The 9,635-nt window shown below is 40.4% G+C and overlaps 1 protein-coding gene across 1 annotated transcript; it reads right to left on the bottom strand.

The window, feature by feature from the left end:
• Positions 1 to 7,689: 7,689 nt before the first annotated feature.
• Positions 7,690 to 8,316, bottom strand: LOC147423586 (uncharacterized). Its single transcript, XM_086501307.1, has one exon. It carries the CDS (start codon positions 8,314 to 8,316, stop codon positions 7,690 to 7,692), a length of 627 nt encoding a protein of 208 aa, XP_086357433.1.
• Between the last annotated feature and the right edge of the window lie 1,319 nt (positions 8,317 to 9,635).

Below are 9,635 nucleotides of genomic sequence, written 5' to 3'. Positions count from 1 at the left end.
GGCATCCTATGTTCAAGCTATTTATGAGTAGACTTATGCAGCAAATTAAAAGATATGTTGAGACTGACCTTGTTTATGCATGTCTTTTCTTGACTGATTAAATGCAACATTGCATAAAAAATGTGGAAAAGCATGTAGCTAATCAGAAACATTAGAGATTCATAGATGCCTCAGAGTTCATAAAACAGATTGTCTCAAGGGATGTATCTACAATTATTGAAGAAGAATTGGGAACCCTAGCTGCTGATGCAAGAAGAATCATTAACGAATTTGACTCAAAAATGGCCATCAGGGAAAGGTTTCTGCGTAGTCAGTTCTAAGCATTCGCTTTGGTGAGCGTTGGCAGGTTGAATTTTTTTTTGGGATAGCTCTTAAAGCTTAGTCTACCCAGATTTTTGATTCAGGTTCATTTTGACCTCCATTAAATGGTGTTGCTGAGAGGAAAAAGAAGTCTCTTATGAAGATGGCACAATGTATGGTCAAAAGTAAAGCTTTACCACATTCATGTTGGCTCGAGACTGTCATGTGTGCCACTTATGTACTCAGCAAGTGTCCTACAAAAGCATTGTAGTCTATGACTCCATATGAAGCATGGCATGATAGAAAGCCATCTATTGAGCACATGCATGTTTTTGGCTGTTTGGCGTATGCTTTGGTGCCACAAATATAGCGTAGAAAATTGGATGATAAGGCTATCAAATGTATTTTTGTGGTTATAGTGCTGAATGCAAAGGTTACAAGTTGTATCATCCACAAACAAAGCATTATGTTCAACCCTTACTGTCATGTACCAAAGACAACAATGTAAGCTCACAAGACATTTATGACACTTTGTTGCCTCTTTTTAGTGGTGGAAGTTCAAATGTAAACTCCAATGAGGCAAATGTATAGCCTATGGGGGTTTCAAAAAGTGTTATACATCATCCTATTACCGATGCAGACGTACATGATGTACTTGATGAGGAAAGGGCTGACAATGAGCAGGATAGAGGTATTGCCAAAATGGCTGGTGCATACATTGCATGATAGTAAATTGGATGCACCTTTGTCTAGTCGCACTTGTTCAGGCTCTCGCCATGCATCTTATGCATCAGACTGTTATGCTTTGGCTGTGTCTAGCTTACATTATGTTGAGGAACCTCTGTCTTTTGATGAAGCACATAATTAAAAAAATTGGATGGCTGCCATGCAATCAGAATATGATGCACTTATAGAAAATGACACATGGACTTTATGTGATTTGCCTCCTGGAAATAAGGAGCTTTTTGTGCCTTTTTTGGCATTCCCCAGAGAGAGAGAGAGAGAGAGAGAGAGAGAGAGAGAGAGAGTTTTGAGTTTTTTGAGCCTGTTGTAAAAAGGGCACACATGTTAAACAAGAGGAAGAAAGACATACCAAGTTCTTTTGTGCCTTTATTGGCACTCCCTCTCGCGAGAACGGGAGTATGCATCAAATGGGAGTGTTGATATGGAGGCTTTTTGGGCGAGTGTAGAAAGGGCATGATTTTCTCGAGTCGAGCCATGTGGGTGGAAAGAATAGCTGGTCTCTCTCTCTCTCTCTCTCATTGGAAGGGAGTGCCATGGTTTGCAGAGGCGGAGAGTCATCTTGTTTACTAAATGGGTCCCTTCATTAAAAGGCCATAGTGACTTCCTTTACATTTTGTTTCAAAATGTCTACGGGAGGCTTCACCTTCTGCTGGGCTGCAATAATTGCTAAATATCTTGGGTAGATGCAAGTTTCAAAGTTGGCAATGATGAAGAAACCAAAAACAAGGTTGGAATTTTTGATGTTTTGATTCGTGCTACGAGGTATGAAGCAACCGGAAGTTCTCATTGTATCCAACGCCAACCATTGGGAATTTTGGCAAGGTGGAAGCCTTAGTCCTTTGTTTTTAAATCCTTGTGTGCACAACAAGCCTCTAGGAACCTTCTCATGATGGCACCAGGAATTGCAATTGCAATTGCTCTTATGCTTTTGAGGACTAAGATGCTTCAAGCTTGATTGTAGATACTGCCCCCCATCGGGAAAGATTAGAGAATATTCATTAGTTTATGATGGCAGAATGGGAGAGTCCATATGAGTGGCAAGGTTGAAGAAAGAATAAAAGTCCCACAAGTGACGAATATGAAAGGTAAAATTACCAATGCCCGTGTAATTCATGAAAAAATACAAAGTATAGAGTTATATGACAGTATAGAGTTATATAGTGCATACAACATTGTAGTGTAAAGAACTATATACTACCATCTACCACTATATAGCACATAAAACTATATTCCACCATATAAGTATATAGTATCTCATAGTTTACTAGATAACACTACATAGCACATAGAGTTAAATAGCTACATAATATTACAAATAAGTAGGACACTTTATTACTATTTATTACTATGGGAAGTACTTAATGTGTAGCTATATAGTGTATTGTGTAGATGGCTGAAAGCATGGTTTGGTGGTACAATATGCACTGTCAAGGACACTACTTTTTCTTGGGTAGAAAATTAGCATTTTTTGGAGAAGTCTTTTTTATCCACTTTATTGGGAAATTCGTTTTTATCTTTTTTTTTGGGGAATTCTTTTATGTAAAAAAAACATTTGGTTTGTATCAGCATAGATCTATGTAATGATTATAGACGAGTCTCTCTCTCTCTGTCTCTCTCTCTCTCTTCCTATCTTTCTTCCTCGTCCACAACATAGCCGATTATGTAGTTGTAGCTCTTTAACTCGCTACACTACCCACACTCTTGCCAGCATGGAATTCACAGATTGACCAGAGAATACAAATGGTTATCCTAGCATGAGAATATGGCTACGTAAACATGGATAATCCTCAAGGCATGGAATTCACAACTACTTCTCCTGGCATGGTGAATGAGAAAGGTTGTCCAAATAGGGATTGGACTACTGTGAAAGGCTGCCTAAACAGGGATTGGACTATGGAGCTGAATGCAAAGTGTTCACAGCATGGACACCGCTTCTATGCATGAGTATTGGGCTGCTAAGAAATGAGAATAGAGAAGGAAAGAAAAAGAAAGCAGCAGGTTGCAAGATCCATCTTTAATGGATGAAGCCAAATCAAGAAAGTAGATTTGTTCAGCTAAGGCAAAGTTTTGGTGCACACAGACACTAGGGCTTACAAGAAGTATCCAGACAGAGTTATTCCATCAACACTTGCTCCATCCTACTTTTAAGGATCTACAAACATCAATAGCTAATTTTGAAAGCACTCTTCTATCTAGCATCCGTAACACCCTCAGCCAGCTCAAGGTGCCCCGCTCAACAGATGAGCTCTTCTTTGATGATGGTAATGAATAATATCGATGGCACAACACAAATGAACCATACAAGGATAGCAGGTACTTTGAGTGTTCATCGGAGAAACATTGCTGCAGCCAATTATCGTCTTGAGATTAAAGATGATGAGGAAGTTTTGCCATTGAGTGCATGTCAAAGATAATTGCCTCAAGGTAACATTGTCACAGGTGAAGTAAGAGATCTAGTTTATGTCGTTTGGAGCTCAGAGACTCTAGTTTCACCCAACAAAAAGGATATATGTCGGAAGAGGATTGGAAGAAAAAGTGTTATCAAACATCCAATGCATCTTCTCGATGAGTCTCAGGTAAATTTAAACCGTTGCTAATGTCTTTTGTGCCTCTCTATTTTCTCAGGTGTAATGTACTCTACTTATAGTACTTGAAGGTATATCATTTGGTACATGTAGCTCTTAAAGCTTAGTCTACCCAGATTTTTGATTCAGGTTCATTTTGACCTCCATTAAATGGTGTTGCTGAGAGGAAAAAGAAGTCTCTTATGAAGATGGCACAATGTATGGTCAAAAGTCAAGCTTTACCACATTCATGTTGGCTCGAGACTGTCATGTGTGCCACTTATGTACTCAGCAAGTGTCCTACAAAAGCATTGTAGTCTATGACTCCATATGAAGCATGGCATGATAGAAAGCCATCTATTGAGCACATGCATGTTTTTGGCTGTTTGGCGTATGCTTTGGTGCCACAAATATAGCGTAGAAAATTGGATGATAAGGCTATCAAATGTATTTTTGTGGTTATAGTGCTGAAAGCAAAGGTTACAAGTTGTATCATCCACAAACAAAGCATTATGTTCAACCCTTACTGTCATGTACCAGAGACAACAATGTAAGCTCACAAGACATTTATGACACTTTGTTGCCTCTTTTTAGTGGTGGAAGTTCAAATGTAAACTCCAATGAGGCAAATGTATACCTATGGGGGTTTCAAAAAGTGTTATACATCATCCTATTACCAATGCAGATGTACATGATGTACTTGATGAGGAGAGGGCTGACAATGACAGGATAGAGGTATTGCCAAAATGGCTGGTGCATACATTGCATGATAGTAAATTGGATGCACCTTTGTCTAGTCGCACTTGTTCAGGCTCTCGCCATGCATCTTATGCATCAGATTGTTATGCTTTGGCTGTGTCTAGCTTACATTATGTTGAGGAACCTCTGTCTTTTGATGAAGCACATAATTAAAAAAATTGGATGGCTGCCATGCAATCAGAATATGATGCACTTATAGAAAATGACACATGGACTTTATGTGATTTGCCTCCTGGAAAAAAGGCAATTGGAACAAAGTGGGTTTACAAGTTAAAACACAAGCCGGATGGTGAGATTGATCGCTATAAGGCTCAACTTGTTGCAAAGAGTTATGCACAGCAAAAAGGTATAGATTATGAAGAGACTTTTGTTCCCAATCCTCGTGCTTGGTATGAGAAGGCTGACACTCATTTGGTCAAACAAGGCTTTTGTAACAGTCCAATAGAAAGCACATTGTATGTCAAGCATGAGGGCAATGTACTTCTCATGCTTGTTCTTTATGTGGATGATTTGCTGATCATTGATCCCAATGAGGCACATATTGTTGAATTCAAGGCTGATTTGAATGCTACTTTCAAGATGAAAGATTTGGGGTTGTTGCATCATTACTTGAGCATACAGTTTAAGCAGTGTGATGGTGGTATTGCCTTGTGTCAAAGAAGCTACATAGAGACATTGCTATGTAAGTTTGGACTTGAGGATTGCAAACCTATTGCCACTCCCATGGAAGCTGGTTTGAAGTTAAGTCTACATGATGTTGGTGATCTTGTTGATGTCACTCTTTACCAAATTGTCGTTGTCTGCCTCATTTATGTATGCAACACGAGGTTGGATATTCAGTTTGCAGTCTCACAGGTCAGCAGATTGATGCATATCCCAGGGTCTAAGCATTGGTAGTACTTCAGAAGGATTTTCCACTACTTGAGTGGCACTTTATATCTTGGCTAGTTTTATCCCAAGGGGGGATCATTTACGCCAGACTTACATGATTTTTTGAACTCAAATTGGGCTGGTTGTTTTGACACGCAGGTGTTCACAAGTGGTTTTTATTTCATGCTCGGCAGTTCACGTACATCATGGTTGAGAAAGAAGAAATTTACTGTGGTCACTTCTAGTTGTGAGGCTGAGTATAGGGCAGTCTTGACAACTACGGTTGACTCTATATGGCTCAGATGCATTATCGCCGATTTGGGTGTTGGACAGGACACTGCCAACACTATCTTGCTTCCACAACTCTGAGGTATATTGAGATTGTATAAAAATGTAAACTATATAATTCCTACATACAGCCCTAGAAAGAGATCTAAAAGTATCCAAGTTATCAAGATGCTACCCAAACTTTTATGCATCTTATCCAATGGTTGATTTTTTGGAATAATATAGAGAAGGTATGTGGTATTGACAAGCCTTATGTGGAGCTCCTAAGGCCTATTGACACCAAAAAATTTATATAGAGCCCGGGTCACCTTCATTAATATGCAAATCCCTAGCTGACGCAGCATCAACTTGCTGCACAGGCACAGAGCCTTCATCTTTCACGAGGAAGGCAATGTCTTTGAGGATGCGGCTCCTGATCTTGGGCTGTCCCCTAGTCAATCATTGCTTCTCATTATAATAAGCTGTTGGTGATGATGATATACTCGGTTGCTCATGACGTTGCAAGAGATCCTCTTGATCTGCTGACCTTTTGCGTATACCTGCAAGTGTCTGCCTAAGGTTGAACATGGTGAAGGGATATTGGAGGCGCACAACAACCTTGACGATGAAAATGTGAGTAGGAAGCACCGATGGGCAATATTGCAACAAACTGGTCAAGTTTTATGCCACAAAATGAAAATGGCCGCACGGCCTCCTTTTATAACCCTAAACCCTACCTGCTACCGCTAATTACTTTCCAGGTAAATGCGTTCAAACAGTAGGGGCTACAAAAAGATGTTGGTTGATGCTAGTAGACAAACAAAATAGTTTAACCAATTTACTAGAGAAAAGGCACAAGTAACAGGGGCTGCAAAAAGATGTTGGGCCCAAATGCATACACGTTTGCATGGAGCGGCATTTATTTTGGTTCCAAAATTTCAACTACATAGTCAAGGCTCTAACAGAGAGGTCATGGGAGACTTTGAAAACAGTATGCAAACAATTGCTCTCAGGTGACAAGGATAGAGAAGCTTTCCAACAATGTGTTGATTATGCTAATAGAGAAGGTAGGTTTAGAGATCCGTGCCATATTGAAGCATCAAGAAGCACTGAGCTCTAGCGTGCTGGAAAGAATCTGGGGGAGAAAAAGTGAAACTTCAACACATGGCCCCTTGGGGTGACCATCTTTATCATTTGATCATGCTCCTATGGTAGTAGCCCAATAGGCCTCTTTTTTTTTTCTTTTGGGAGGGGACGGGGTTGCCTCTTTTTTTCGTTGTTGGGCCCCTCCTTGTCCCTTCCAAATCCACACTTCCATTGTGTGGTTTGCTTACCTAGTCTACCCTTCGTCTTAATATATCTTGTACACAAACTTTTTGTATGAAGTATACTGCAATTTGATTGTTATTTGGCATTGTGCACTCTTAATTTGTGGATGAAGCACGCCAACGATCACGTTGCCAAACTCTTATGTTCTAGGTCCGAGAGCTTCAATCTTGGCATGTCCAAACACAATTGTTGTATGCGAAGTAGAGTTTTTTGCATGGTCGATATCTAGCCATTACATTAATCTGAGCATTAAAAACGTGTTTCGTCGCTCTGAAACCTCAAAACCTGCTTTGCCTCATGGAAAGCGAAGGACCCATGTGGGATGCATGTTTCATGGAGGCATGATAATCTACAGTACGTTTTCCCTTGATGAAAAAGACGTATGCTACGTGGGACAACGATATGGAAATTTTCCACGTAAAATCAATATTCAAGAGAACGTTTCGGTGGGACCACTTAATTAATGGATGTTAATAAAGAAAATTAATATAAAAACAGGATCATCTTAATTAAGAGAAGCCTGAGGAAACGCGAGCCAAATTCTATTACCATAATCTCATCTAAAGCTGGGTGTCCATTAAGTGAAAAAACTGCAATTGGAGAAATTAAATATTGGAATTTCAATCAGGGATAGGAACTACGTCGACAAGGCAAGTAATGCCATTAATTTGATCCAAGGCAAGTAATGCCATTAATTTGATCCAAGTCAAAGTAATGCCATTAATTTAATACAAGTCAAAGTAAGCTTGTTATACATGATTAATTTGTCAGCAGCACGTGAAGGCCTCCTTAAGAACCAAAACCCTACCTCCATTATGCAATACAATTTATAGCTATTTTATTTCATTCCGGTACTTTAGCTGCAGCAATTAACGAGCTTGATTCTAATTGGACCTTCCGGCGTCAATGCGACCCGTTCAATGATCCAACGAACATCTTTATGCTGGCCTTGCTCAGACGTTGCTGATGAGCCGATCTTCATGTGTTGCTTGATCTGCTTGGATCCAATTGCTGTACTGGGCAGCTTGTTGACGTTGGCCATGGCGTGATGCTGTTGATGATCATCAGAGCCAGCACGACATCGTTGCTTGTATAACTTTTGCAGCTTGGAATTCGCAATATTATTGACCTCGCTTATAAAGCTCAAGAAGATGGACGCCACCTCCATGTCCGTCAGGATACCATAATCCTTACTTAATATAGAGCTCGGGGCGCCTTCATTAATATGCAGATCCCTAGCTGACGCATCATCGACGTCTTGTTGCACAGGCGCAGAGCCTTCATCTTTCGCGAGGAAGGCATTGTCTTTGAGGATGCGGCTCCTGAGCTTGGGCTGTCGCCTAGTCAGCCGTTGCTTCTCATTATAATAAGGCGCTGCTGGTGATGATGATATACTCGGTTGCTGATCATGACGTTGCAAGAGATCCTCTTGATCTGCAGACCTTTTGCGTATACCTGCAAGCGTCTGCCTAAGGTTGGCCATGGTGGAGGGATATTGGAGACGACAATCTGAGTAGGAAGCACCGACCTGCAACTGCTCGAGTTTTATGCCACAAAATGGAAATGGCCGCACGGCCTCCTTTTATAACCCTAAACCCTCCTTTTAGCACGGCTATTGCTAATTGATTTCCGCGTAAACTTTGCTTTTTATGATACTGGAAAATGCCTTCTAGAAACATTAACGCGCAAACTCCTCCGCTAGCCATTCTTATGCTTTTTTGAAAAGTAAAGCGTGTCGTTAAAGTTAGAGCCAAATTAGACAATGCCACACTAAAACTCTATGGTTAGCAGTGTTCGGGAAAAATCATTTTTCCAAACATACAAAATTCCTTTCTTTCATTTTGTCAGGTTGTTTTTTCGGGTTTTTACACTATTTTTCTCTATTTTGGGGCGGTATTTCTCCTTTCCCCCCTGCCCTCAACCGGCATTTTTGAAATTGAAAACGGCACCATATTAAGCTGAGACACATTTTTTCCGAACGCTGATAGTTAGGCATGGTAGCATTCTTGGCCATTTAGTGTCCAACTATGGTATCATCACTTATTGAGAGGAAATGTTGGTTATCATAAATCTTCTCAAGTTGGCAAGCCCATGAGTTGTACAAGTTTTCATTCGCCATCATAAGTACTCCCGAGGACTTTTCTACATGTGTCCTAAGATAGATCGGCCCTTATATCAATTACTAGTTGCAACGTGGCTTTTGAGAAGCTCAAATCTGCATTGGTGACACTCCTATTCTGAAAGCACCTCAATGGAGTGGGGTAACATCTTTCATACACATATTGATGTCAGTGACTATGCCACTGGCTACATCTTGGCCCAGCTTGTTGACGGAAATCTAGTTTCTTTCTATTGCATATGCTAGCCAAAAATTGAACCTCGCTGAGAAAAATCACACGACCATGGAACGCGAGGGGCTATCAATGTAGGTAGAGAAGTTTTAACGCCATTTGCTTGCAAATTATTTTTTCTTGCTCATCAACCATCAAGCACAAACAATGCAACATGGTTAGGATAGTGTGTTGGTTTATAATTTTGCTAGAATTCAATCTTGAGGTGGCGGTCAAGAAGAGGAAAGTACCAGCACGTAGACCACTTTTCTAAATTAACCTCAGGGCAGGATCCCATCCGGGTGAATGATGACCTTCCCCGTTCTTTACTCTTTTCCATTGAATGGGTTCCAGAATGGACCAAGAACATTGTGATGCTCCTCACCACTACTACTATACCTCCCAGTTTCAATAAACATGCACCATGATTCTTAAGAGAGCGCTATGCTTACCAGCTAATAGCAAGCCATTT

Source organism: Adiantum capillus-veneris, chromosome 26, assembly GCF_014529385.1.
Source record: "Adiantum capillus-veneris isolate H3 chromosome 26, ASM1452938v2, whole genome shotgun sequence".
Classification (NCBI taxonomy): Eukaryota; Viridiplantae; Streptophyta; class Polypodiopsida; order Polypodiales; family Pteridaceae; genus Adiantum; species Adiantum capillus-veneris.
The sequence above is the reverse complement of the archived record's forward strand: the minus strand, read 5'-3'. Positions and strand labels throughout refer to the sequence as shown.

Bases quoted from the DNA above. Each gene is read 5' to 3' on its own strand.
- LOC147423586 (XM_086501307.1), bottom strand. From the start codon at position 8,316: ATGGCCAACCTTAGGCAGACGCTTGCAGGTATACGCAAAAGGTCTGCA.